Here is a 27,910-nt window from a genome sequence, read left to right as displayed (position 1 = left end):
GTGGCAATGCTGAGTCCAAACACTTTTCCGATACCATTGTAGTTTCCTCATATGCAGTCTGGCACATGGAATTAGTAGAATGCAGGATGCCATGAAACCAAAGGCCTGCAGGATTTTCCTTGCAGATAAGTGGGTTTTTGTTGCCAATTTCTTGAAGTAAGTAGTCAGTTGTTTTTGCTTGTCTGGCGTGTGATAAGCCATCTAAGCAGTTGTATTTAAGATTGCACCCAGGAATATTATCTCTTGGTAGGGCACTAGTTTTGATTTCTTTTCATTTACTGTGTACCCTAGGCCAATTAGTAATCTTTTTACAAACGCCAGATGATTTAGAAGAGTGTGTTTGTTCTCTGCTTGAATTGGGCAGTCGTCCAAGTAGGGATATATTTGAATTCCTTTTTGTCTGCAAAACACAATTACTGGTGCCAGGCATTTTGTGAAGACCCTGGGCATAGTAGATAAGCCAAAGGGCAGTGCAGAGAATTGGTAATGCATTGAGCCAGCTATGAATCTGAGGTATCTTCTGCAAGTTTGTCTGACTGGAACATGCAGGTATGCCTCTTTTAGGACCAAAGTTACGAGCCAAGCTCTCTTGGCTAGCATGGGCAGTAGCTGCTGTAGAGTCAACATCTTGAATTTTGGAACTTCCAGAAACGTATTTAGTATAGAGTTGTCCAGAATTGGTCTCCAGAATTTGTCCTTCCTAGGAACTAGGAAAAGTCTGGAGTAAAATCCTTGCCCTTGCTCTTGTTGTGGTACTTGCTGAATGTCCCTCATGTCCATGAGGGCTGTAATTTGCTTTTGTGCCTCTGCCCATTGATTGTGTGGCAGGTCTGGCATGCCCTTTGACCTTGGTAGAGTGTGAAAATGGAACCTGTAGTCTTGGGACACTATGTTCAGGACCTATTTGTCTTGGGTAACTATTTGCCAATTTGATGAAAAAAGTGCTAATTTTCCCCCTTAAGGGGGCTGTCAAAAGAAAACTGCTTGGAACTGGTAGAGGAAAGTCATTGGGACTGTTTCCTGTAAGGTTGTCATTTGTCTTCTCTGCTTTTGGAGGTAGGAGCACCCCATTGTTTAGGCCTGTATGAGCCTTGGGGCTGAGACCTGCCTCTGGGATGCCTGTATCTGCCTCTTTGTGGTCTGTCTAAGACAGGAAAGGACTAATTTTTCGAAGGCCAGTTCCTGCTAAACCTGGGTGGCTGTACATGTAAGAAATCCTTGACTGTCTGCATGGATTTTGCTTTATCCTCCATTTTTTTCAACACCTCTTCTGCTTTAGTACCAAACAAAGTATCATGCTGTAATGGTGCATCTAATAATTTTGCTTTAACATGATCAGGCAGATTCTGTTCCTTTAACCAAGCATGCCTTCTAATAACATAACCTGTAACAGCGGCCCTGCAGGAGGCCTGAATCATAACCGCATTGCAAAGTATGCTTTCCCACTTGTTCAGTTGCATGCAATAAATCCTGCAATTCCTTGTTCTCTGAACATTCAGTATTTGTCAACATTTTCTGTTTAAGTAGTGACATTAAATATTGCTGATATTTAAGCATATGAAACTGACAATTAAAAGCCCTTACAGCCAGGGTGGCAGAAGTGTAAATTTTTTTCCCCCATCTGTCTAGAGCCCTAGAATCCCTATCAGAGGGGACAGGGTTTTTTGCAGTGGAAGCTTTAACCCCCTTGGGACCCTGAGATATAGTTTCTGGGTCAGCAGTGGGGTTTTTATATAGGAATTTATGAGAATCCGGGACCCTGTAGTATCTGTCTGGCTTAGCAGACACAGGGGGTAAAGAGTCAGGGGACAGACCGGACTCTGAAAATACATCTACAATGTCTAGAACAGGTGGAATAGCAAGGGGTCTGTGCTGAGGAAGAAGCAGAAAGTCTCTGAGCCTTTTCTTAGATTCAGAATAATTTTGGCTCTCCCAGTGGAAATGCTCCCTCATAGTATGCAGTGTTTCCCCAAAAGAATAATTCTCAGGAGGAGAGGCTGAAGGAATGGATTCTTCAGCATCAGAATCCTCATAGGGAAGCATGGAGTAATCCTGTTCAGAAGAAGAATCAGAGGAAATAGATACCTGATCAGAAGAATCATACTCTGTCAGTTGCCTAGGCCTCTTATCAGGAGGGGGATGGGAGCCCCTGATCAAAGTAATTAGGTCTTTGGCCATTTTGAGCATCTGTTTTTTAGGCATGGAAGTCTGAGTAGGAGAATGCTGTACTTGTTTCTTTGTCTTTAGAGCTGCTTTAGTCTTTGTCTTTGAAGCTGAAGATGGCTTAATATATAGTTGTGTAGGTCTGAAGACACCCTCAGAAGCCGATGCCTGCTCAGCGGCTCCAGACCCATCTGAGGGAGTGATTTCCAAGTGTCCAATACCTTGAGTTTCCAGAGGCCCAGTCGGCTCCACGTGGGAGTCGGTAGCAGCCTGTGGCTCTGAGGTAGCAGGTGCCAGGGGCTGCGAAAGCGCCTCACTGAGAACCGGCAAACCGGCGACTGGCCTAGTAGAGGCTTAGTTGTCGGTTTTGGACCTCGGGTGTCTATCCGTGTCCTTGCGTTTTTTTGTAAACCTCCGGTCGTCGGCTGTTCCGACGGCATTATATAATTAAATCTTCAGCCAAAGTAATGAAATGCAAAATCAAACCGACGCTTGATAGTGCGTTGGTTAAATCTAGCACAAAACCGACAGCTAGCAACGTTGTGATGAGTGCCTAGGCAAGGAATACAGTAAGAGTGAAAATCCTTATGCGGTATTTGCTTCCCACAAGAAATACAATTGTTAACTTTTTCTGACATCGGTCTGGAGCAAGAAAAAAAAGTTTTCCCCAACGGGGTACTTAGCTTTAATGAAGACTTCGGTTCTGAAATTCGGATTTGAAAATCTCAGGAGTCGGCTGATCGGCACTTGCGAACTGCTTTAGCTTCAGTCACCGCGTGGCAAGAAAGACTGAAGAAAATGGCGTCGGCTGCATCTTTTATATCCCTGGCGCACTGACGTTAGGGAAGAGGCGACAGCAACCGACGCCGGACCTAGACTTTGGAATTCGGGCCGACTGAGGGTAGCCTGCCAGCAGGGTAACCCAAGAGTAATGACTGCAACAGTGAAACACGATGAACTTCAGGTCTTTGTTTGGCCCTCACCCTAGAGCTGTTTGCTGTAGCAGACCTTTGAAAACTGAAGGTTCTATAAGGTGAAGAAGCCCCTCCATCACTACAAGGAGACAATTCACTAATAAACATGAAAAGATATAAACAGTGATTGTATTGCCAGGCAGAGCTCTATATATCTGCAGCACCAAGTAATGACCACCAGATGGCATCTTTTAGAAATCTGTAAATTGGCAACAATACCATTTAAAAACAGAATAAACGTGTGTGTTTTAACAATGCATTTTCAGTCCTGGGATGTTCAAATAGACAAAAATGTACTATATCTAGTCAAACAAAAGGCAGTGAAAAGATTCTAACATAAATTAATTGTCACTGCAATACTTCACGATGCACATAAAACATGCTTCTTCCAGTTTTCTTGTAGGAAAGACAGTTTATTTCCCATAACTTTCAGTATGTTTAACCCTTTCATTACAGAAAATCTAAAGGATGCAAGAGAAAACTATTTTGTAGGCATTAACATATGGACAAGCAAAGGCAAAACCATTTTTAAACAAATATCGAAACATTTTTAAATAAAGATAAGTAAACTGCTGTCTGGGTATGCATCTCTTGAGTACGCTTTGTTTCTTTTTTTTCTTTTTTTTTTACAGTCTCTCAGACAGATGATATACACTGCAAAAAGTAACACGACTTGCCCTCAAGAAAGGAAATGTGATCTGTAAGTGAACCACAAGTGCTGTTAGAAAACAACATTTCCTTCCATACTTCATGTTCCACTGAAAGGGATGGCGTACTATTGACATGTACAAAAACGCATACTTCACAGCATCAGTCTTTCTCCATGATAATGTAAAACACAAAAGTATGTAAACCAGTGTAGGACTCGCATCTTTGAATACATGCATAAATCAAATTAGCGTAAAAATAATTTCTATCTCAACTGTCTTATACATTATGAATATGCCGATCTCGATTCTTCCTCACACAGTATTCTGTTTATACTCACTACATACTGATATGCTACAAATGTAAAAAAAAAAAAAAAAAGGATCAATGCTAACTTCCAGCTCCTTTTATAACGATGAAAAACTAGAAAATTAAAGCAAAGCCAAAACAAGAAAACCCAGCAGTGCCATGTATAGTACACAGTCTTCACCTAAGGCCCCCATTTGGTCTCTGCTCTTTTGACATCATCACAGTGAGGTCATCACCAGTTCTTTATTATGAGCAGCTCTGCAGCACAAAAGAACCTAAAAAGTTAAGCACAGTGTAAACCTTCAGGCTTGATGCGGATCCAACTAAAACCGGATGCTTGATGTTTTACCATTACTTTTTGCTGCAACCAAGGCTGTCTGCCACAACTGAACCACAACTATCGCCAAGGAGTTTCTTTCTCTTCATGTTACGAAAATCGGTGGTTCAGCTCAAGTGAGAGGAGGAATACTCTGGCCTTCTTGTCTGAATTATCTTAAATTTTGGTTTCTTTGTCCTGTCGTCATAGTCAAGGCTGCTATCCTCAGATTCAGGGTCGCTTTCACAGACATGCACGACAACGCTGGGTGTGGTATCAGTTGCAGCATGTAGCTCATACTTTTCTCCTGCAAAATGTTATTAAACAGGTTAAAATAAAGCTTTTGTTGTCCACATACTAGGTACATTAATTGCTTTACTTACACATTCACAGATTCCTGACTGTGACACAATATGAAACTTTCAACGTATACAATGTGAATTTAAAATGACAATGGACAATTAATTGTACAAAATCTGTCCTGTCCTCTGACTGCTGCCATTTGGATGCACATCTCCATTTTTGGTCTCAGTGGCTGACAAATACACGCCAGTTAAAAGCATTAATAAAGCTGAAGTTTACAACAATATGTAAATGAAGAGCAAAACCAAAGTTCTGGTACATTATGACATAACCACATAACCAAAAAGGAACCAGCATCATCATACTTGCAACTATAAATCAACAACAACATAACATGACTGCAAGGAATCTTTCAGGCATTTTTATTTACTTTGCACACAAGTGAGCTGAATCTTTTGGGATTGTTTTACACTCAAGCGTCAGTTATAGAATCCATCAGAGAAAACCAAATGAGAATCTTCCCAGTAAAGTTGTTAGGCTAGTTTAATATATAACTTACCTACACTTCACTCTGGCATATTCAACTGAGGGTTTGTACTTCAAATTTTGAATGCAGTGGTTCACTTTACTGCAGTTTGCTGGATTGTGTCAACAAACATTGCATTTTTCCTTTTTTTTCCTTTTTCTCCACTATAGTGTAACCATGGGGTTGCTATACCAGTTATGAGGTTTGGGAGGGGGCGATCCCCCACATGGAAGGGTATATGCAGGCTTCTACCTTGAAAAAAAAAGGTTTTCTTGTATTTTTCAAGTTATACTTTTCAGAAAATAATTTTTGGAAAAGTGTAACTTGTGATCTTGTACCTCAAATGAATACAGGTAAACCTCTACAATGCTGTTAAAATACGACACAGGATTTCAACTACAAAACTAGTGTGCTCCACCTGCCATGGACCTGCAGATTCATGAAAGAGCTAATATGCCATGAGCAGCATTATAAAGTTCGCTGAAGGAGAACTCTGAGTTGAGTGCAGACGATGGACACGAGTGATATGCAGCCTGATGCCGTTAGAAAGGGAGTTCTAGAATGCTGGACCTCTTAAGAAGAAGGTACTGGCACTGCTAGATAATGAAAATTTGGAACTACCACAAACACAGGCAGAGAATCACCTAATTAAAGAGACCTTGAGCTCCGTTTAACTGAAATCTGATGTATCAAGATAATGCAGAATTTAACATTTAATATTTTAGATAGGAGGATACAAGGAAAGAGAGTAATGCCAAAGATAGCAGGTATCCATCCAACTTCTTTAGTGGAGAGACAGTGGTGGTACCTACTACATATCTAAAGATTTTGTCCTACACAGTTAGTAGCCTTTGTTGCCTACGAAATGAAGAAGCAGTAATAGCTGAAGGGCATACTCTGCATTTGGGAACAGGACCCACCTTCCTCACAGCACACTTACCTTTTTGACAGAAAGCTACTCACACTGTAGCAAACACACAGTGCAACACAGACTTTATTGCCTAGACTGTGTGCGTTGGTGGTCAAGGTTAGAGATGGGTCTGGCCAAACACACAGATACTTCTAATTTTGGGACTGTCTAATGGACTGTGGGCTAGAGGTGTTTCACATTCTGCTTCTAGGTGCCAACAAGCATTACTGTGATCTTAACCACATTAACTTTAAGGCCTAGCTATTCGACTCAGGGGAACATGAGAGCTAGAAAGCTAACACAGTACTCAAAGGAGAAGAATTTTCTGATGGTCAAATCACCATGCTGTCTAACTGCAGATGCCTGATGTAGTAGAGGAGTTATTATACAATTATTGGCCAATAACATTTAAAAACGTGCATGCTGATTGGTCAGCTCAACCAACATGCCCGTTGTAAAACTGAGCATATACAAACACAAAAAAAAAGGTCTGGTCGTCTGGACTTTCTTCTACTATTAAATGTTATGTTATGCTTTCCAGTTTCCTTGAGTTTTTTTTAAATAAACTTTGAAATATGGACAGTTCAGAGGTACGACAGAGAGACATGACAGACAAAATACAAGGAAAATCAGGTACTTTATGCAAAAAGTACAGTTGTGTACACTTTCCATAAATGTAGATGTTCAAGTGTATTCACTGTTGCGGTCATCACACTTGGGTTATCCTGCCAGGGTTAGCCCTCAGTCGGCCCGAATACCAGAGGCTTAGTATTTCTGCGTTGGTTGCTGTTGCTTCAGGACTGACATCAGGTTGTCAGTGGTATAAAATCAGGCAGCCGATGCCATTACATCAGTTTTTCTTGTCCCAAATGTCAGGAGCCCCCAAACAGGGAGGTAGGTTATGGTGGAAGAACACCACCAGTAGAAAGTAAATACCAAAAATCCCTGTACGGAATGAGGAATAGAAAGAAAGACAGACAAGAGGCATGGAGGGTGGGAAACCAGGACTGCAACAGTGAATGCACTTGAACATCTACATTTATGGTAAGTGTACACAACTGTACTATGTTCTTCATCTTTCACTGTTGCAGTCATCACACTTGGGTTGATTCCCAAAGCTGAAGAAAAGGGTGGAGGCAGTCAAGAAGACTGGGGGCTGGCTAGGATGCCCTGCAAGATTGCAGTTACAGATCCTGCCCTGAATTTGGAGAAGGCAGATAGGTGGTAATGCTTGGTGAAGGTATGAACAGAACTATATGCTGCAGCCTCCAGGATGTCCCTGGTAGGGACCCCTATGAGAAAAACTGCAGAGGTGGAGGTTTCTCTGGTGGAATGCGTCCTGATCCCCTTAGGGGGCGGTTTCCCGTGGTATTTGTAGCAAAAATGGATAAGTGTGCTATCCATGTGGAGATTGCTTGTTTGGATATGGCCTTGCCCTCTGCCCCTGCTGCAAAGCTCACTAGCAATTGGTCAGCTTTCATAAAGGACTTAGTCCTATCCAGGTAAAATCTGAGCTGTCTGGCACATCTAGATAATGCAGAATCCTTTCCCCCTTGTTTTGTGGGTTAGGGAAAAAGGTGGGCAAATGAATAGATTGGTTGAGAGCCACACTGGACACCACTTTAGGCATGAAAGTTGGGTTAGTCCTGAGGGAGACCCTATCAGCATGAAAAATGATGAAGGGCTCTACAACCATAAGTGCTTGTAGCTCTGAAACTCTTCTAGCTAAAGTGATGGCCAGAAGCAAGGCTGTTTTCTAAGAGAAGAATTTTAACTCTGCTGAAGCTGCAGGCTCAAAGGGGGGTAAATGTGAGCTTTTCCAACACAAAGTTAAGGTCCCAAGCTGGGGTAGGAGCACTTCTGGGTGGCCTTAAATTGTTAGCCCCTCTTAGGAACTGTTTGATGAGAGGCTAAGAAAATAGAGGTGGCTCTGTGCTGTAATGAGCAGAGATGGCAGAGGCATGAATTTTAATAGAAGAGAAGTACAGGCCCCTGTGAAGTAGGTCTGCTAGGTAATCCAGGATGAGAGGTAGGAAGGGCTGTGCTGTTTCAGCTCCTTTAGCCTGGATCCAGGTGCAAGACCTTTTCCACTTGTCAGCATAGGATTTTCTAGTGCTGGGGCACGTGGCCTCACGTATAACATCCAGGACTTGCTTGCTTAGGCTGGCAACTGGAGGAGAGGTCAGGGAATTAGCCAGGCTGCCAGGTTCAGGGTCTGCAATTGTGGATGCATGAATTCTCCATTCTGCTGGGTCAGGAGAGTTGGGATCTGAGGTAGGTGCCATGGAGGCAGGGGTGACAGACTGCGCAGCAGTGGGTACCAGTGCTGGCATGGCCAGTCTGGGGAAATCAAGAGTGCTCTTGGTTTTTCCTCCCTTATTTTGGAGTAGTACACTTGTAAGTAGAGGTAGAGGGGGAAATGCATAGATCGAGAGGTTTACCCATTGAAAGGATAGGGCATCCACTATCCAGGCCTTGCTGTGAGGTTCCCTGGTGCAGAATTTGCTGAGCTGGTGATTTCTGTGGGAGACAATGAGGTCCACCTTCAGGGTGCCCCACTTCTGGGTTACAAGGTTGAAGGTGCTGTGGTCTAGCTGCCACTTGTGTGGGTCTAGGAGGTTTCTACTTAAGTTGTCTGCCAGAAATTTTTGTGAGCCTGGCAGGAATTGTGCTAGCAGGTGAATTTGCATGGCTGAAGCTGTGTGCCAAAGGGTAATGGCTAGCCTGCAGAGGGGATAAGAGCGAGTTCCTCCCTGCTTGCTGATGTACCTCATCACTGGGGTATTGTCTGTTTTGATCAGTAGAGGCCCCTGGGAGAGTAGGGGTCTGAAAGCTGTCAGAGCGTGCTGAACAGCTAGCATCTCTTTTTGGTTGATGTGCAGATGCATTTGATTTGGGCTCTAATAGCACTGAATGCACCTGCCGTTCAGGTATGCACCCTAGGCATAACATGATGTATCTGTGGTTAGGGTCTGGGCGGCGTGGGGTTGTAAAAGGGAAGGCCCTTGTTGTGGTTGCATGCTGCTGCCCACCAAAGAAAATCTTTCCTTAGACAGGGTATCATAGATATGATGGTTTCCAGGTCCTGAGAATGTTGACACCAAAGGCTTTTTAGGTACCACTAAAGGTTCCTCATATGCAGTCTGGCATATGGAATGCATAGAATGCAGGATGCCATGAACCCTAGAGCTTGCAGGATTTTCCTTGTGGATAACTGGGTTCTGGTGGATAGTTGAGAGTAGTCTGTTAGATAGGCTTGTTTTTCTGGATTAAGGAATGCCATCTGGAATGCTGTGTCCAGGCTTGCTCCAGGAATACAATTTTTTGAGTGGGGACTAGTTTGGATTTATTTTCATTTATAGTATACCCCAGGGAGGTCAGCAGGTCCTTTACAAAGGTTAGGTGCTGTAACAACTTTTCCTGACTGTCTGCCTGAATCGGGCAGTCATCTATGTTGGGGTAAATTTGAATATTCCTTTGTCTGCAAAAAGCAATGGCTGGAGCCAGGCATTTTGTGAAAACTCTGGGAGCACTGGATAAGCCAAAGGGAAGCACAGAGAACTGAAAAAGCATAGATCCTGCCCTGAAGCATAGATATTTCCTGCAAGACTCCCTGATTGGGCTGTGTAGATAGGCCTCTTTTAGGTCTAGGGTGGCTAACCAAGCATTCTTGGATAGCATAGGAAGGAGCTGCTGGAGGGTGAGCATTTTGAATTTTGGTATCACCAGGAAGGTGTTTAGAATTGATAGATTGAGGATTGGCCGCTAGGTGCCCTCTTTTCTGGGTACCAGGAAAAGCCAGGAATAGAAACCTTGGCCTATCTGGTCTGCAGGAACAGGCTGTATTGCCCAAATGGAGATCAGGGAATGGACTTGTTTTGGGCCTCTGCCCACTGGTATGGGGGAAGATCTGGGAACCCTTTTGGGGTTGGCAGTGTGTGGAAATAAAATTTGTATCCCTGGGACACTGTTGAGAATCCACTGATCATTGGTTATGGAGGCTCAGTTTTTTTGCATGGGAGGAGAGCAGAGGTAAGGTGTGGAGCTGTGAAGTCATTGTGAGTTCTTTCCATAAGGATGTGGCTTAGCACTCCCTGTTTTTGAAATGGAGGAACTCCACTGCTTAAATCTCTGCATTCCCTGGGACTGTTTCCCCTAGGTCTAGTCTGAGCTGGCCTTGAGGGGGCCGGAAAGGACCAGTGCTTGGAGGGGCAATGCCTACTAAACCTCGGAGGCTGGACCTGTAAGAAGTCTTTAACTGTCTGCATAGATTAAGCTTTTTTTTCCATCTTTTTTAAGACCTCTTCTGCCTTGGTGCCAAACAAATTGCCTTTGTACAATGGTGCGTCCAATAGTTTTGATTTGACATTGTCTGGCAAAGTCTGTTCCTTAAGCCAAGCATGCCTTCTAAGTACAGAACCTGTGACTACTGCCCTGCAGGATGCTTCTAGGTCGTCAAAGCCACATTGCAAGGTGTGTTTAGTAACTTGGCTTGCAGAATGCATAAGCTCCTGTAATTCTTTATTTTCTGCACACGCCGGAAAGGTAGATATTTTTTGTTTAAGGAGTTCCATTGTATGTTGCTGGTATTTCAGCATGTGGAAATGACAATTTAGTGCTCTAATGGCAAGAGTTGCAGAGGTGTATACCTTTTTATCCCATCTGTCTAAAGTTTGGGAATCCCTGTCCGAGGGGGTGGGATTCTTAGCTGTGGTTGCTTTTATTCCTTTAGGTCCTTGGGAGATGACTTTTGGGTCAGCAGTAGGATTTTTGAAAAGAAATTTGCGTGAGTCAGGGACTCTGTAATACCCGTCAGGTTTCCTGGGAGCAGATGGGAGAGTGTCAGGAGTTAAACTGGATTCCATAAAGACATCATCCACAACATCCAGGACAGGGGGAATGGCTAAAGGTATGTGCTGTGGTAAATCTAAGAATTCACTGAGTCTCTATTTGGACTGAGGATAGTCCTGACATTCCCATTGGAAATGCTCCCTTAAAGTATGTAGGGTTTCACCAAATGAAAAATCCTCTGGAGGAGAGGCAGAAAGAATGGATTCATCTGCATCTGAATCCTCATAAGCAGACAAGGGTTGCATGTCTTCATATTCAGAAATCTTAGAGTAATCGGACTCCTGGTCAGATAAAACTGCTGGGGACAAATCTCTTTTTCTTTTGGAATGGGTAGGCTGGCTTCCACTAATAAGCATGATAAGGTCTTCTGCCATTTTAAGCATTTGAGACTGAGGCTTGGAAGCAGGTGCTTGATCTTGGGTCATTGTTTTTTTAGGCATAGTTCATACCCCTGGGCCTTAGAAACTCTGAAGTTTTAGAAAGAACTGAAGATGTGAAAGAAGTCGTCAGTTTGTCGAATATCGGTATTGCGAAGAACTTCCTCAGAAGCTGGTGCCTGCTCAACGGCTCTGGACCCATCCAAGGTAGAAACATCCACAGGATCCTTAGTGAAAGAAGAGTCTCACGGCATACTGGACTCTGAACGGGTCTCAGTAGCGGCCTGCGAATCCACATAAGTGGGCATCAGGGTCTGCGAAAGCGCCTCACTGAGGACTGGCAGACTGGCGACTAGCTTAACAGCAGCGTCGTCAGCTGTTTTGCACCTGTGCGGTCTGTTTCTGTCTTTATCCTTATGTTTTTTCAGAAGATCGGTAGTCGAATGCCTTACCGAAGCCATTTTGGAATACGTAGATCGAGAGCAAAAATATTCAGCTACAATAAGGGCCCGACGATGTATAGTTCTTCTGTTGAACAAAGCATAAAACTGACAGCGAGGGACATCGTGGTCTGGGCCTAAACAGGTGACGCAGTAAGAATGGAAATCTTGGTGTGGTATTTGCTTTCCACAGGTGAGACAATTGTTAACTTTTTCTGACATCGGTTAGAACAAGAAAAAAGGATCCCCAATAGGGTACTTACCTTTAGAAGACTTCAGCTTCAATTCGGAAATGAAAACTCAGATAGCGGCCGACAGGCACTCGTGCGAACTGCTACTGATTCGGGCTCCTCGGTAAGAAAGACTGATGTAATGGTGTCGGCTGCCTGATTTTATTCCACTGACGACCTGACATCAGTCCTGGAGCGACAGCAACCGATGCAGAAATACTAATTCTCTGGTATTCGGGCAGACTGAGGGCTACCCCTAGCAGGATACCCCAAGTGTGATGGCTGCAACAGTGAAACACAAAGAACATCTAAAGAAACCTAACTGATTATCCTTGTATTTCTGCCCAGTCTCTCTCTCTCATACCTCTGAACTGCCAGGATTTCAAATTTTATTTTATTTTTTAATAAAAAGGGCATCTAACTTTCTCCACTGGTTCCTTTCCAAAGCACTGATGTACTGCATAAGAGTGGGAACAAGAAAGCCCCAGGATACAAAAAGAAAATGGAAGAACACCACAGTGCCATTATACACATTATTTACGGAAAATGTCACTGTATAACACAATAACCAGTTCCTGGGTGTGATATATTGGAGATTTACCCATGATTGCCTTTGTTTAATCACTCATGCTTCACCCCCGTGATTAAACCACACCAACCTTGGGGTAAATCTTCAATATAACACACCTATTAGTTAGTTAATGCTATAATATGCAGTTTACAAACCAGGTGCTCAAATGCAGAGCTTTGAGAAAGTCCTGATAAGTAAGAGAAGAGTGCCTTTGTTCAGTTGATGCAAGTAAGTATATTTGTTGGGAAATGAATCAAACCATTTTAGAGCAGAGGGTGTCGATCCATATACTGCCAGCTCTTTGACCAGAAGAACCTAGTACACAAAATCAATGGCTTTTAACAGATCAATAAAAATGACAAGGAGTCAAAATCAAATCTTACTCTATTTCTGTTAGAAGTGCAATGCCTTGAATGTGTGGTAAGGTACATATGCTGGTGGAGGCTATGAATGTAGAAACTGTATTATGCTAGTAATGTTCTGCTTCTTTCGTAAGGTGCATATACTGGCGGGAGTTACTAATGCAGTAACTGTATTATGCTATGAATGTCCTGGTTCTTTGGTAAGGTACAGATGCTGGTGGGGGATTACTAATGCAGTAACTATATTATGCTCTTAATGTCTGTTGATGTCCTGCTTCTGTGGTAAGGTACAGATACTGGTGGGAGTTACTAATGCAGTAACTGTATTATGCTATTAATATCCTGCCTCTGTGGTAAGGTACAGATACTGGTGGGAGTTACTAATGCAGTAACTGTATTATGCTGTTAATATCCTGCCTCTGTGGTAAGATACAGATACTGGTGCGAGCTACTAATCCAGTAACCATATTATGCTATTAATATCCTCCCTCTGTGGTAAGGTATAGATACTGGTGCAAGTTACTAATCCAGTAACCATATTATGCTATTAATGACCTGCTTCTGTGGTAAGGTACAGATACTGGTGGGAGTTACTAATGCAGTAACTGTATTATGCTATTAATATCCTGCCTCTGTGGTAAGGTACAGATACTGGTGGGAGTTACTAATGCAGTAACTGTATTATGCTGTTAATATCCTGCCTCTGTGGTAAGGTACAGATACTGGTGGGAGTTACTAATGCAGTAACTGTATTATGCTATTAATATTCTGCCTCTGTGGTAAGGTACAGATACTGGGGGGAGTTACTAATGCAGTAACTGTATTATTCTATTAATATCCTGCCTCTGTGGTAAGGTACAGATACTGGTGGGGTTACTAATGCAGAAACTGCACTATGCTATTAATGTCCTGCTTCTGTGGTAAGATACAGATGATGGTGGGGGGTTACTAACGCAGTAAATGTATTACACTATTAATATACTGCTTCTGTGGTAAGATATTGATGCTGGTGGGGATTAATAATGCAGTAACTGTATTATGTGATTTTTAGAACTCATGCCTACTTAGATTTTAGCAGCATCACCTCTATTGCAGGCAGATAAAAGCACTACTCAAAGGATAAAATGTGTTACTTCCGTTAGTGTTGATTTGATAAAGTTTAAATATAATAATTCGGGAATGCTCTATACAGAAATGAGATGCTGCTATAAACATTATCCTTGGCAAGTCAATTGATGTCCTAATTTTCTAAGAAGTGAGAGTTGTCTTAACTGTGATGCAGTTTTCTTGCCAGTATGTGTAGGAAGAAAACTTTTTATGTTTGGCAAAATGGCTTTGATGCACTCTGCGTATACCTAACAACCTCTTAGTGGAAAAACTTCTGGACAAAGCCAAAAATAATGGCAAGAGAGGTACAAAAATCAGGCACAGATTTTAAATACTGCAGTTATAAACTTAGAAAGCTGACAGAATAGCAAGTGTTGCACTTCTGAATATGATGTCAGAATCTCATATGTCTGTCATTAGTTAGTAAATTTGTTCAACTGTTTGTCAGAAAACCACAACTTTTAAGTGGAACAGGCTAAAAATATGAGGCAAATATCTAGACATTCTGCTAAATTCATATGAGTCTGCATATAAGCCAGAGTCAGGTTCGGGGATGGAAAGTAGCTTTCTAATCGTGGCCTGCTCAGGCACAGCTTGTCTACTGTTATAACCCATGGCAAGGCTCAAGCTTAGTCTGTGTCAGGTTAATAAACGTGTCCTGCACTGAAGTAAGAAAGGAGGAAATGGGAAACAGAAAGCCTGTTGTTACAGGAAGTCCACTAAGGTTCAGGTACTTGTATTCTGCATGCCTTCAGACGTTACCAATGTTTTTCCTGAGAAAGACTGAACTTGGAAGTAAAAAAATGCAATCTGCATATTTAACAGAAATGGGGTACGATGTTACTCATTCTTTTCATGCCTTCTTCCACTATATATTCATTGTAAAAGTATGGGTGCTGAAGGCTTCAAAGATGAAAAATAAGAGAGCAGGCATGGAGACTGATATCCTGAATGGTGTGTGATGCATTAAATCATAAATAATCCAGTCAAGCATTGATGTGTGGTAACCAAGTAAGTCAGCTGACCCAAATCATATTTTTTCAGCCATAATTCACATTATTACAACCAATAAATGGGGAGGGTTGCGTCAGGAAGGGCATCCGGCATAAAAATTCTGCCACATCACTTATGGCACAAAAAATTCATATTTCCATACCGGATCGGTCGAGGCCCGGGTTAACAACGACCGCCACCAGTACTGCCAACAGGGTGCTGGCAGAAATTGGGCTACTGTTGGCTGAAGGAGAAGAGGAGGGCGAAGGCATGCCCGAAGGCAGGAAGAGAGGAGGAAGGTTAGGAGTGTAGCAGTCAGGGTAGGAACTTTAAATGTTGGCAGTATGACTGGTATAGGAAGAGAGCTAGCTGATATGATGGAGAGAAGGAAGGTTGATATATTGTGCGTGCAAGAGACCAGATGGAAGGGAAGCAAGGCCAGGTGTTTAGGAAACGGATTCAAATTGTTCTATCATGGTGTGGATGGCAGGAGAAATGGGGTAGGGGTTATACTAAAGGAACAATATGCCAAGAGTGTTTTAGACGTGAAAAGAGTGTCGGACAGAGTAATGTTTATGAAGCTCGAAATTGATGGTGTAATGATGAATGTTGTTAGTGCATATGCTCCACAAGTTGGGTGTGCGATGGATGAGAAAGATAAATTTTGGAGTGAGTTGGATGAAGATGTGGTGAGTGTACCCAAGGGTGAGAGACTAGTGATTGGAGTGGACTTTAATGGGCATGTTGGTGAAGTGAACAGAGGGGATGAGGAAGTGATGGGTAGGTATGGCATTAAGGAGAGGAATGCAGAAGGTCAGATGATTGTGGATTTTGCGAAAAGGATGGACATGGCTGTGGTGAATATGTATTTTAAGAAGAGGGAGGAGCATAGGGTGACATACAAGAGTGGAGGAAGATGCACACAGGTGGATTATATCCTATGTAGGAGGGCCAGTCTGAAGGAGATTGGAGACTGTAAAGTGGTGGCAGAGGAAAGTGTAGTTAAGCAGCATAGAATGGTGGTCTATAGGATGACGTTGGTGATCAAGAAGAGGAGGAGGAGTGTGAAAGCAGTGCCAAGGATTAAATGGTGGAAGTTAAAAAAGGGTGATTGTGAAGTGGGGTTTAGGGAAGAGTTAAGACAGGCACTGGGAGGCAGTGGAGAGTTACCGAATAGCTGGGTAACTACAGCAGAACTAGTAAGGAAGACTGCTAGAAAGGTGCTTGGTGTGACATCTGGACAGAGGAAGGAGGACAAGGAGACCTGGTGGTGGAATGAGGAAGTACAGGAGAGTATACAGAGGAAGAGGGTGAAGAAAGAAGAAGTGGGATTGTCAAAGAGATGAAGAAAGTAGACATGAGTAGAAGGAGATGAGGCGCATGGCAAAGAGAGAGGTGGCGAAAGTTAAGGATAAGGCGTATGGAGAGTTGTATGAGAGATTGGACACTAAAGAGGGAGAAAAGGACCTGTACCAATTGGCTAGATAGAGGGACAGAGCTGGGAAAGATGTGCAGCAAGTAAGGGTGATAAAGGATAGTGAGGGAAAGGTACTCACATGAGAGGAGAGTGTGTTGAGTAGATGGAAAGAGTATTTTGAGATGATGAATGAAGAGAATGAGAGAGAGAGAGAGAAGGTTGGATGATGTGGGGATAGTGAATCAGGAAGTGAAACAGATTAGCAAGGAGGAAGTAAGGACAGCTAAGAAGAGTATGAAGAATGGAAAGGCTGTTGGCCCAGATGACATACCAATGGAAGCATGGAGGTGCTTAGGAGAAATGGCAGTGGAATTTTTAACTAGATTGTTTAATGAAATTTTGGAAAGTCAGAGGATGCCTGAGAAGTGGAGAAAAAGTGTTTTGGTACCTATCTTTAAGAATAAGGGTGAAGTGCAGAGCTGCAGTAACTACAGAGGGATAAAATTGATCAGTCACAGCTTGAAGTTATGGGAAAGAGTAGTAGAAGCTAGGTTAAGAAGGGAGGTGATGATTAGTGATCAGCAGTATGGTTTCATGCCAGGAAAGAGCACTACAGATGCAATGTTTTCTCTGAGAGTGTTATTGGAGAAATACATAAAAGGTCAGAAGGAGTTGCATTGTGTCTTTGTAGACTTGGAGAAAGCATATGACAGGGTGCCTAGAGAAGAGTTGTGGTATTGTATGAGAAAGTCAGGAGTGGCAGAGAAGTATGTTCGAGTGGTACAGGATATGTACGAGGGTAGTGTGACAGTGGTGAGGACTGCAGTGGGAGTGACAGATCCATTTAAGGAGGAGGTGGGATTACATCAAGGATCAGCTCTGAGTCCTTTCTTATTTGCAGTGGTGATGGACAGGTTGACAGATGAGATCAGACAGGAGGCCCCGTGGACTATGATGTTTGCAGATGACATTGTGATCTGTAGTGAGAGTAGGAATCAGGTTGAGGAGAGGTGGAGATGTGCTCTAGAGAGCAGAGGAATGAAGGTCAGCAGGGCTAAGACAGAATATATGTGTGTAAATGAGAGGGAGGGTAGAGGAATGGTGAGGATGCAGGGAGTAGAGTTGGTAAAGGTGGACGAGTTTAAGTACTTGGGATCAACAGTTCACAGTAATGGTGAATGTGGAAGAGAAGTGAAGAAGAGAGTACAGGCAGGGTGGAATGGGTGGAGAAGAGTGTCAGGAGTGATTTGTGACAAATGGGTACCAGTAAGAGTGAAAGGGAAGGTCTACAAGAGGGCAGTGAGACCAGCTATGTTATATGGGCTGGAGACAGTGGCATTGTCAAAAAGGCAGGAGTCAGAGCTGGATGTGGCAGAGTTAAAGATGTTAAGATTTGCACTCGGTGTGACTAGGATGGATAGGATTAGGAATCAGTATATTAGAGGGTCAGCTCATGTTGGACAGTTTGGAGACAAAGCAAGAGAGATGAGATTGCGTTGGTTTGGACATGTGCTGAGGAGGGATGATGGGTATATTGGGAAAAAGATGCTAAGGATGGAGCTGCCAGGTAAGAGGAAAAGAGGAAGGCCTAAGATAAGGTTTATGGACGTGGTGAGAGAGGATATTGCAGGCGGTTGGTGTGACAGAGCAAGATGCAGAGGATAGGAAGAAATGGAAAGAGATGATCCACTGTGGTGACCCCTAATGGGCAAAGCCGAAAGATGATGATGATGATGATGACTTTGGTGAGTGTAGTAACTGAATACCAACAATGGAAATCACATGTTGTGTTTGCCTTTTCGGCTTTTCCCGGTTTGGGGTCGCCACAGCGGAACTCCGGTCCGCTAATGATTGGCAGTAGATTTTTATGGTGCCGAGTTGCCAGCCCGATGCCCAACATTCAACGAAGGCACGCCCATTTACGCATGTCTTTTGAATGCCACTTGACCACGGGGAGGGCATCCAGACTCCACACAGAAGGCACTCCAGCTGAGAATCGAACAGGAGAACCTCTTGCTGTGAGGCAACAACGCTACCGCTGTACCACCATGGCTTCTAACAATGGAAATCACATATGCATTATTATTATAATTTACATAACAAAGGGCAGTCACGATGCAGGAGGACATGAAGGGGAACCTCCAGTGCTGTGTCTGCCATATAACATGGCTCCATACATGTGTGTACTTGCGCTGTTACTTCTCTGTTAACAAACCCAGCAGCAAGCAAACAGCAATATGGGACTGCTCTAATGTCCAATGGAGCTTCATAGGTCAATGCAAGCCTTAAGAGTTCATGCTGCTGTCTACAAAAAAAGCAGGCTATAACATTCAATAGGACTCAATGCAGAGTGCAATGCTTGGAATGTTCTTAAGCCCTCTGTCATGGAATTTTTTTTTTTTTTTATTTCAAGCTCCTGCACTTGGAGTGTGCATGAGATTCCCTAGTTCTTGATCATTATTCGTATGTGTAAAACTCTAAGACAACATGGTAGTGGTAATGCTGTGAAATTATAAATCTGAAAAATACTTGCTGGTGTTCCTGTTGCCATGATATAGTAAATGAAGCATTCTAAACAAGGAAAATAGAAGGTGGGAAGTCACTGCAGAATATTTTCTCAAAGGTCACTTACTGGTTATATCTTACTTCAAGGGGATGCTCTACACTCTGTGGGAATAATTTCAAGCAACATTCCTGCAAACATCCTTGAAAAGGATGGAAGGAGTGATAATGGCAAAAGGGGTACCCAGTGGAAAAACTGCAGCACTCAGGTATCAAAGAGAGTTGCAGTTCTGGGTTAGCGATCTAGACTATAATATTTATATAAAAAATAGTAACTACCAAAACCTTAAGGTAAACAGCAGTTGGGGTCTCTCCATCTGTAGTCTAAACCACAGAGGTGGGATGAACATTGCCCTGGAATATTTTTATTTGTGTATAGAAACAGATAAGCCCTCCATTGATCTGTTTAGATCTGAGAATATTACAGGTTTATAAACACTTAATATGGATATGCATTAGGTAAAGCATGCCCATAGGTGTGTTCTCCCATGACTGGGAGGCATTTACCACAGGGACTGCTCCCTTCCATCTGTTCTATTTCATTAACACTAAGTGTCAAAAGTGTCCATTCAATTATATTAAAGGTTAAAAGAAATAAGAGATTTAAACAACACTGTTAGATTTTAAGGATATGAACAGTAAATACTAAAATATAAGTAAAAAACAGCTCCTGAGATATATTTTTGAAAGCAAACTATTGAATTTCATAGTAAGATTCTGATGCTCTTTTACCATGGTGTCCTAACTCTGGGTAACTCCATTAAATTACTTCCAGTTGTTAAAGACTATAATACTTATGGATGATATGCACAACAACCACAGAAGCCAGAATCACAAGTTACATAATCAGAATGTGCTGCAAAGTTCTGTCCTTCAGCAGTTCAGTTATTCCAAGAGATATGTTTAAATGCTCAAGGATGCACCTTAATGGTGGAACAACTAGGAGAAGGGAGGACTTCCTCCAAATAACGATGACTCTAAAAATACAGTTACTATAAAGTCCATACTACAGCTGACCACCAGGGTCTCCTGGGATGGGGATACCTGCAAACAGCTACTCATGATCCAAGTAGGGGAATAGTATAGACATCTGATGCAATGCTTCTGCTATAATAGCCAACACTTTGGTATGGACCCTGTTGGCAGAGGATTCACACTTTCCGATGGGAATACTCATTACTTGATGCAAAGCCAAGCTTACTGTGAGGCTTCCACATACTGATGTGCCAAGAGGTAGTTATAAAGTCTACTGATAACATCTGCTGATGCTTACAGACCCAGTAAATGTTTACATACTTGATGAGATGAATGAAATTACTCAGATCTAAAATCTGCTCAAGTTCTCAGCCTCAACAAAACCACAATTCTTGAAGATGAGAAACAGCGGAGAGTAAAACCAGCCTAATTCTCTACCTGGAAAGATTAACGCAATGGGACTAAGAAAAATGAGAATCTTCCCAGTTGAGGATATGGCAACTCCCCTTACAATTACAACTCACCTGTGTGTTGAGTGATGGTTCCACATGCCGGGGCAAACAAAGGAAATCTGCCACCTACAGGCAAATCCTGACAGTAGCCAAGACCTCTGCATGGCACAATGAACAGAATTTCTGTTTGACAACTGTGACTATGAGCTAAAGAAGGTATAATTATGGCATGGCAGCTCATACCTCTGAAGTTCGTTATTCACAGATTCTGGGAAAAGCCAAAAATAATGGCAAAACAAAGAGCCAAAATCAATGATAACGTCTAAATATTATATTAATTCGCTTACAAAGTTAATAGAACAACAGGTTTTGCATCAATATGTATTTTACGAACAAGAAGTAGTATTTAATTCTAATGACCGGCTTCAGTCCTCATTGATGTACTAAAAAATCTAAATTTTTAGGAGAGACATGACAAAAATATGAGGTAAAATCAGGGCTATTTTGCAAAAGTCTACACAGATTAGAGACTTGCAGAAGCACAATGGTTAACTTTTTGCTTCACAGCTCCAAGGACGGACAGTTGAGAGATTTGTGGTAGTACAGAGGTTTCTCTTTTTGCTTCACAGCTCCACGGTATGTGGCTGAACTGTTCCTCCTTGGTTAATATCTTGTGTGTAAATTTATGCTCTTTCCAAGCCTGTGTGAGTTTTCTCGAGCTACTCTGCAGTTCAGCTAGACCTACCAGAAACCTGCTTCTCGACAGTGGAAACTAAACAGTCCATTTATATTGCATTTAGTTTTTCCCTCCAGGCTCAGTCTGTAGCTCAAAAAGTTCCACATTAGTAAGTTCATTTATCCAACAAACAAACAAGCACATTTTTACTGGCATCTGAAAACCCTGTTCCTCCTTTTGGATTTGGTGAACTTACAGCAGGAGAGGAAGGATGCACTTGTAAGTACAGTGCATGAAACAGGCATCCCTGTGCTGGAAGTTTCCACAGGCCTCAACACAAGACAGTTAATTTATAGCAATAAGTCTACAACGGACTACAGTGACCCACACTGACTCAGAAATGTTAAAGTGATTTTCCCCACATTTCTTACTGGATTACGTTGGGGCAAATGGAGATCTCTCCAAAGCCTGACCATTCAATGATGACTGTAATGATGATATGTGAAACAAGGAGTTTGTCCAAGTATGCACAGCCAGGGAGGAAGAGGACTAAATTCTCTTGCCAAGTCTCCATATTCACACATAAAATGGCCAGTTGTATGGCGCTCTGAGGCGTGGGCTAGGCTGACAAGATAATAAAGTAATCAGCCTTGGGATGCTAAATTTGAAGAGCAATCCACTCAGAGGATGTCCTGTACAAGTGGTCATCTCTGGTTATGAAAAGCCATGTGCAGTGCATCCAAACAGCGACAATAGCAACCACAATAATTAGCTCCAGAAAAGTGTTAACCCTCTTCTTTCCTGCTACTCACCAATATGCTTCCAGGGAATAAAACGAAAACAAAAATAACCCAAAATAAACAAAAACAGGCCACTCTAGGGTAGAATTCCAAACCCTTCAGCCTCTCCAGAGTGGAAATATCATGAAGGGAACTAGTGGATGAAGAGAATGTCTACCTTTTCAGCACATGTACATTGCTCATTTTTGATTGAGTAGCAGAACAATTTAAATGAAGAAGACCCCTGATGGCTAGAGTCAGAAAAGTATAGCAGAAGACATGGATAGCTTTGAAGTGCATCTTTGACAGATGCTGAAAAGAAATATGAACTAAGCATGCAATAATAAGACATGTGTTAAACTAGCAAATACTGCTACCCTGCACCTGTCCAGCCATCTTTCATTACCTGATGAGCAAATTTTCTAAATTCCGAAGGGAAACAGGACATTCAAAATCTCAGGACTAAGTGATGGGTGGATCTGCATTAAACAGTGTGGAAAAAAGTGATGATATATGGGACCCAATGATGTCATACAGCTCTGAGATGGCAAATGAAAGTCAAAATGTGAAGGTAGGAGCTCATTATTAATTTCATTTAGGGGTCATTCTACCTTAAGGAGGAGGAAATCCTTTCTCCTTGAAGCTGCATTACTGTGGACTGAAAATAACTAAATTGCAAGGGTGATGGGGAAGGTGTAGCCACCACACTGCTCTGTATGGAAGGCATACCCTCTTGCAAATGTACTGTTTCTCTATGTTCTGGTTGGCAAAGCTCCTCATGCTCAGCTAGTGAATTTTATTTTTCCAAGCCTTCATTTTATTGAATTATCACGTTCTGAATGTGATCTGGTACAAGTCTTGTGCACACAGTGAGCAAAATTATGTTAGAACATGTTCTTGATCTGCTTTTAAATATATTAATTGTCAAAAGTGTGTGTGTGTGTGTGTGTGTGTGTGTGTGTGTGTGTGTGTATTAAAGCGCTAAAGGTGATCAGTGTGATGATTATCACAGATGGCATTAATGAAGCGCAGGTATGCCATGCAGTTTGGAAGTTGACATTTTCTTGAACATGCCACCAGAGTTTAACAGTGGCAGATCAGTTGCTTTCTTTACTTGGTTAAATGGATGCTTTCGCAGCAGTGATCTGCATTATACTACTATTAAGGAGTCCATTTAGTCTATAAAAACTAGAATTTGCAGATTACTTTAAAAGCAGTGTACTGTATCCAATAAGCACTTCTGTCTGGTTCACAGTATCTTCATGTACTCCCCTCCCATTTCCAACAGAAAGATGTCACATTTCTTACACATCTACCATTAAAACAAACTGTCCCCATGTATGACTTCATGCATAAATCTTCTTTCTGTATCTACATTTGCATTCTTCATCTCTATGGCAATAGATCAACGTGGATTTTAAATTAGACTAGGGATGGTATGGTGAGACATGGAAGTAGATGGCAAACGGCAAGCTCAATTTTTGGGCATCTTAGACAGACTGCTCTGCCTCTATAATGGACAAAACTATGTACAGTACTCAGAAATAAATATCTGGTGAGCTATCATAGCCTTTTCTTTTCTGGCAACTTTTATCCCCTTCTTTTTGTGCCTTTAATTACTGCCTTTTTCAGTTAATCCCACAGGAAGGTAACCCCATGTTCATCCTCTAACTCCAGTAAACCATTCCTAGTTGTAGGTTAGTTCTGCTGAAGAATATCTGTGCAGAGTTGTGTTTTGAGAAATCTGCTTATAACAAGAATTTGCAAATAAACTCTAAAACATTTTTTTTCACTGTTGGGGGTGGGGGGGCAAACTTTTACCCCACATCTTCCATGTAGGGGGTTTGGTTGTTCTGCATTCCTTTAGTTAATAAACTAAAGTCTGAGGTCACTGTACCTCAGGGCTAGGAGAATGTTTCCTATACAGTCACCTCATTAGAGAGAAGCACACACTTCAGCCATTACAGCACAAATGAGTGTTGTGCAACGTGACAGATCCTACAATACTCTACAACCAGTCCCTCCCAGTTCACCCATGTGCAGTATCAAACCTCTTCCTCCAGGATGTAGAAAGCATTTTCTATTTTTAGAACAACCAAAGACATATATGGTTACTCTCCAGCAGGATCCTTTACAACCACACTCCCTACCTTCCTTTGCGTTGGTCTGGACTGAGTCCAGGACACTACCTGTCATGCTCATGGCTCTCATTACTTTGCTCCAAGGTCTGTGCCATTTTCAAATGATGGATTTTGGTTCCTGTTCCACAGCTGACTATAGAGTAACCCAATCTACTACATGCATGTTAAAATCATTTAGAGCCAAGATCCTTTTCTAGTCTGCCAAGTCCCGTAATTTCCCCACCAGTAGCCTACCCTTTATGACTTTTCCTCTTGTGGCCAGCACATTAAAGTCATCATCAGGTTTTCCCTCATCCTTTCCCCAGTCTGTTAAAACCACCATTTGCATCCCACCTTCTTTGCACACACTGTATCTACTTTGCATGGGGTTCTATCATTAATAATAAACCCTGCGTTGAGTCCTTTCTCTGTCGGTCACTATTAGGACTTTGTACCAGACAGCTTGTTGTGCCCTACCAACTCTACATGTTCAAGTTTCCTTAATGCCTGTTACCCTGCACTTCTTACATGTATCTTGTATACAGCACGTACACAGCAGAATATGAGATTAGTGAAGCCATTGATGCATGCACCCTTCTCACCCATATTATGTAGCGTCTTCATTTCTGTGGGAAGCACACAGAAGAAACGCCGGGCAAAGCTTTTTCCCCTTAAGGGGTGTATCTACATTACGAACTCTTACTCAAACAAGTATACACTATCCATTAAGACTGGATTAAGAAAGTAAATGAAGCTACATCTAGAGTAATGCTTTACTGCAACATTTACACTAAGGTTGGTCTGTAGTTTCTGGAAATATTACCTGGACCAAGTTTAGAAACTGCATACAAGAGATCATAGTTTACGACAGGTGTTGCATCTTCGGCTTGCTGCCATCCAACAGGCGGAGAAGCTGGTGGTGAAATTAAAAACTGCTTATCTGGTTTCGGGGGAGCAAGATGCGGGCTTCCAATGTGCAAAGTCTGGTGATAGATGGACACATTTCAGTGAGTAATGTGCAGCAACAATGATTTTCAAAAATGCAAACGTCAAAGAAAACTGGAAACAATTCCATGATTTCTCTCTATATACTAGGCAGAGGTTATGGATCAAATGTTAATCCAAAAATACAACAGGTACATCATAAAATATGGCAATACAATTAAAGCATTAGCATGCACTGTACCAAAAAGTAGTGTTGGGGAAAAGATGCCAAATGTACAAGCTTGTTTCAGATAGCAAAGGATGCCTGCAGACAAGAAGATGGATTTCAGTGCTTGCAAATTCATTTTTACATTTCCAAAAAATTCACTATGACTGTAAAGAGCAAAACGAAAATCTGATCACTTTTTAACTGAGATGATACAGTTTATTTATTTCTAGAGGTGTGACAGCATGAGGTACACTGTAATTAAATAGGACTACAAAGATCAACGATAATCAGCAAATGACTTCAGTCTCCCATTGCTTAGTTGAGCAGACTGGAACATAATTCAGAATAACTATTTATTATTGGAAATTTTATGAAGACAGGAAAGCATATAAATTATGAATAAAAAGCAATGCATACAGTAGTCTCCACTTCTTACAGGCTGTCTATCATAAGAGCTGGTAATTAGTCCTTGACTTGCAAGTCTGCTAGTAGTATTGGAAATTACACTATTTGCAGAGTTGAAAGAGAAAGACTAATTTGAATCTCTTACAACACTGCTGATTGTTCACTTTTGCAGCAAGCAAAACACTGACAGTTCATTTCAGCAGCCATGATCATTAACTATGGCTGCTTAAATAATTGCCTACACTGCTTGTAGGGACAGATCAGCACTCCTTGATTACCAAGTGCACCCCTAAAGAGCAGTTGTGACCTTTGCTCCACCCTTGCTATATCTCTGCTATACAGCACACTCTTACAGGAAGAATTACATACGTGAAGCAGGGATAGGAGGTTTCATATACTACCTGATTTTCAGCACCTGATCCTCTTTCAAATTTGCTGTGATGATCCCTGGGAAATGTTTCCCGACTCTTCCTTGCTGACTAAGTGCAAAGCTTTCCAAATTCTCCTCTGCACACCATGCTATCAATTATCCACTGACATTGCTTATTCTACCAGACATACCTCAAAGAACACATGCTGCTTCTGCTACTCAAAGGATTGATTCCTACAATCTCATTTACCGATTGTGTGTTTTTTTAAACAAAACTTGCTTCACCAAACAGTGTTTATGAGTCCAAAAAAGGTCCATGTGGATTAGTGCTCTAAGCCCATCAGCAAACACAAATAAATACATAAATAAGCTATCAGCTATAATCCAAACTGCAAAAAATCCTTTGCCCGCTTTTTCTTCCACTAGGCCACTTGTCTTTGCAGGCACAATCCTCTGTAAGCTACACCTTCCATTTGTCTTTGCAGGCACAATCCTCTGTAAGCTACACCTTCCATGGATTCCTTTATTAGGGTATCTTTTTCTTTTTTAAATTTTTCTGGTCCCTATGGAGGAAGTCATTCCAGACACTCCGCAGACGTAATCCTAAACTCTCCTCATTGCCTGAGAGGAGACTGACTTGTAACAGTGCACCATAATAACTGCAGCCATTATTTTTTACATACATGCCATTCCCATTTCTGCAACCCACTCCAAAAAGTGAAATTATGTAGGGCTGTTACAACTGAGAAGGTTGTGTCAGTGCATTACATGGGGCTGTTACAATTGAAAAGGTTGTGTCAGTGCATTATACGAGACTGCTACAACCGAGAAGGTTGTGTCAGTGCATTAGGTGGGTCTGTTACAATTGAGAAGGTTGTGTCCGTGCATTATGTGGGGCTGTTACAATCAAGAAAGTTGTGTCTGTGCATTATGCGAGGCTGTTACAATTGAGAAGGTTGTGTCTCTGCATTACGTGGGGCTATTACAATTGAGAAAGTTGTGTCAGTGTATTCACCTGGTATTTGTAAACACGGGATGTATACCCTGGTATCACTATGAGCATTACCATACCTGATTTTGACCCTTCAGTTTCTCTGAGGATAGGTGAACTAGTAAAATACTTCTGCCTTTCTTATCCCCCCCAAGCCAGCTCCTTAAGTGTCAGGCTTTACTTGCTGCTATCTTCAAGGCTACTCTGAGAACTTGATTTCAGCCACATCAGTCCCCTCCTTGTCCCCACCCCATTCACTCATTTAGCTCTTCTTGTAATGGAGGTTTCAGTGCTGACATACAGCATGAGGTATCACCTTTTCCTCCTTCATCTGTTTTCATTTTCCTGTTCTGCTCGGACTCCTGTCCTCCATAATCTCTAGCACCTCCTTTCCCTCTGATTCTCAGCAGATCACGCTTTCCCTAAATGTCTGTCCCACTCCCATTCTCTCTTTGGTCACCTCGACTTATTTTATCTGACATTTAGCAATGTGTCTGTACCATCTACTTCCCTTGGGTCCCTTGGATCGATTTCCCCCATGATTCACAGTTTCTCTATCTGCATCCTCATTTATCCTTCTCTTTCCTCAAGCACTATGGCTCCTTTATCCCATTTACATTTACTTTTTTTTTTAACCAGGTACATCTAATCAGGCTAAGTACACTTACAGCAGAGACCATGGGGGAAAAGCTTGACTTTATAGCTCACACTAATAGAATATAGAATCATCCCACACAGGTATATGGGAACACACAGAAACCGTATATTGTACATCATTTATAGGGAATGTTTCAAAGGTACAAAGAAAATATGTCGGTGAAGTAAAACAATAACAGGAGCATGTAAATTCACTTTGCTAGATAAATCTGACAGTCTTCTTGTGTAAAAAAAAAAACAAACAAACTGCACAGTAGGGCAGTAGGAAGAAGC

At 42.0% G+C, this 27,910-nt stretch overlaps 1 protein-coding gene across 3 annotated transcripts in view; it reads right to left on the bottom strand.

Annotated features, from left to right (window-relative positions):
• Window positions 1-3,529: 3,529 nt before the first annotated feature.
• RCAN1 (regulator of calcineurin 1) overlaps window positions 3,530-27,910 on the bottom strand; it is a 594,218-nt gene continuing 569,837 nt past the window's right edge. For all 3 annotated transcript variants that reach the window (XM_044071558.1, XM_044071559.1, XM_044071560.1), the window contains exons 3-4: window positions 24,885-25,044; window positions 3,530-4,717 (exon numbers count right to left, since the gene is read on the bottom strand). In XM_044071558.1, coding sequence (XP_043927493.1) covers window positions 4,539-4,717; window positions 24,885-25,044 — 339 coding nt within the window. In that variant the 3' untranslated portion in view covers window positions 3,530-4,538. The remainder of the gene's footprint in view (window positions 4,718-24,884; window positions 25,045-27,910) is intronic.

Source organism: Protopterus annectens, chromosome 5.part0 (assembly GCF_019279795.1).
Source record: "Protopterus annectens isolate FY-2018-M chromosome 5.part0, PAN1.0, whole genome shotgun sequence".
Classification (NCBI taxonomy): domain Eukaryota; kingdom Metazoa; phylum Chordata; order Ceratodontiformes; family Protopteridae; genus Protopterus; species Protopterus annectens.
This window is presented reverse-complemented; position numbering and strand designations above follow the sequence as displayed.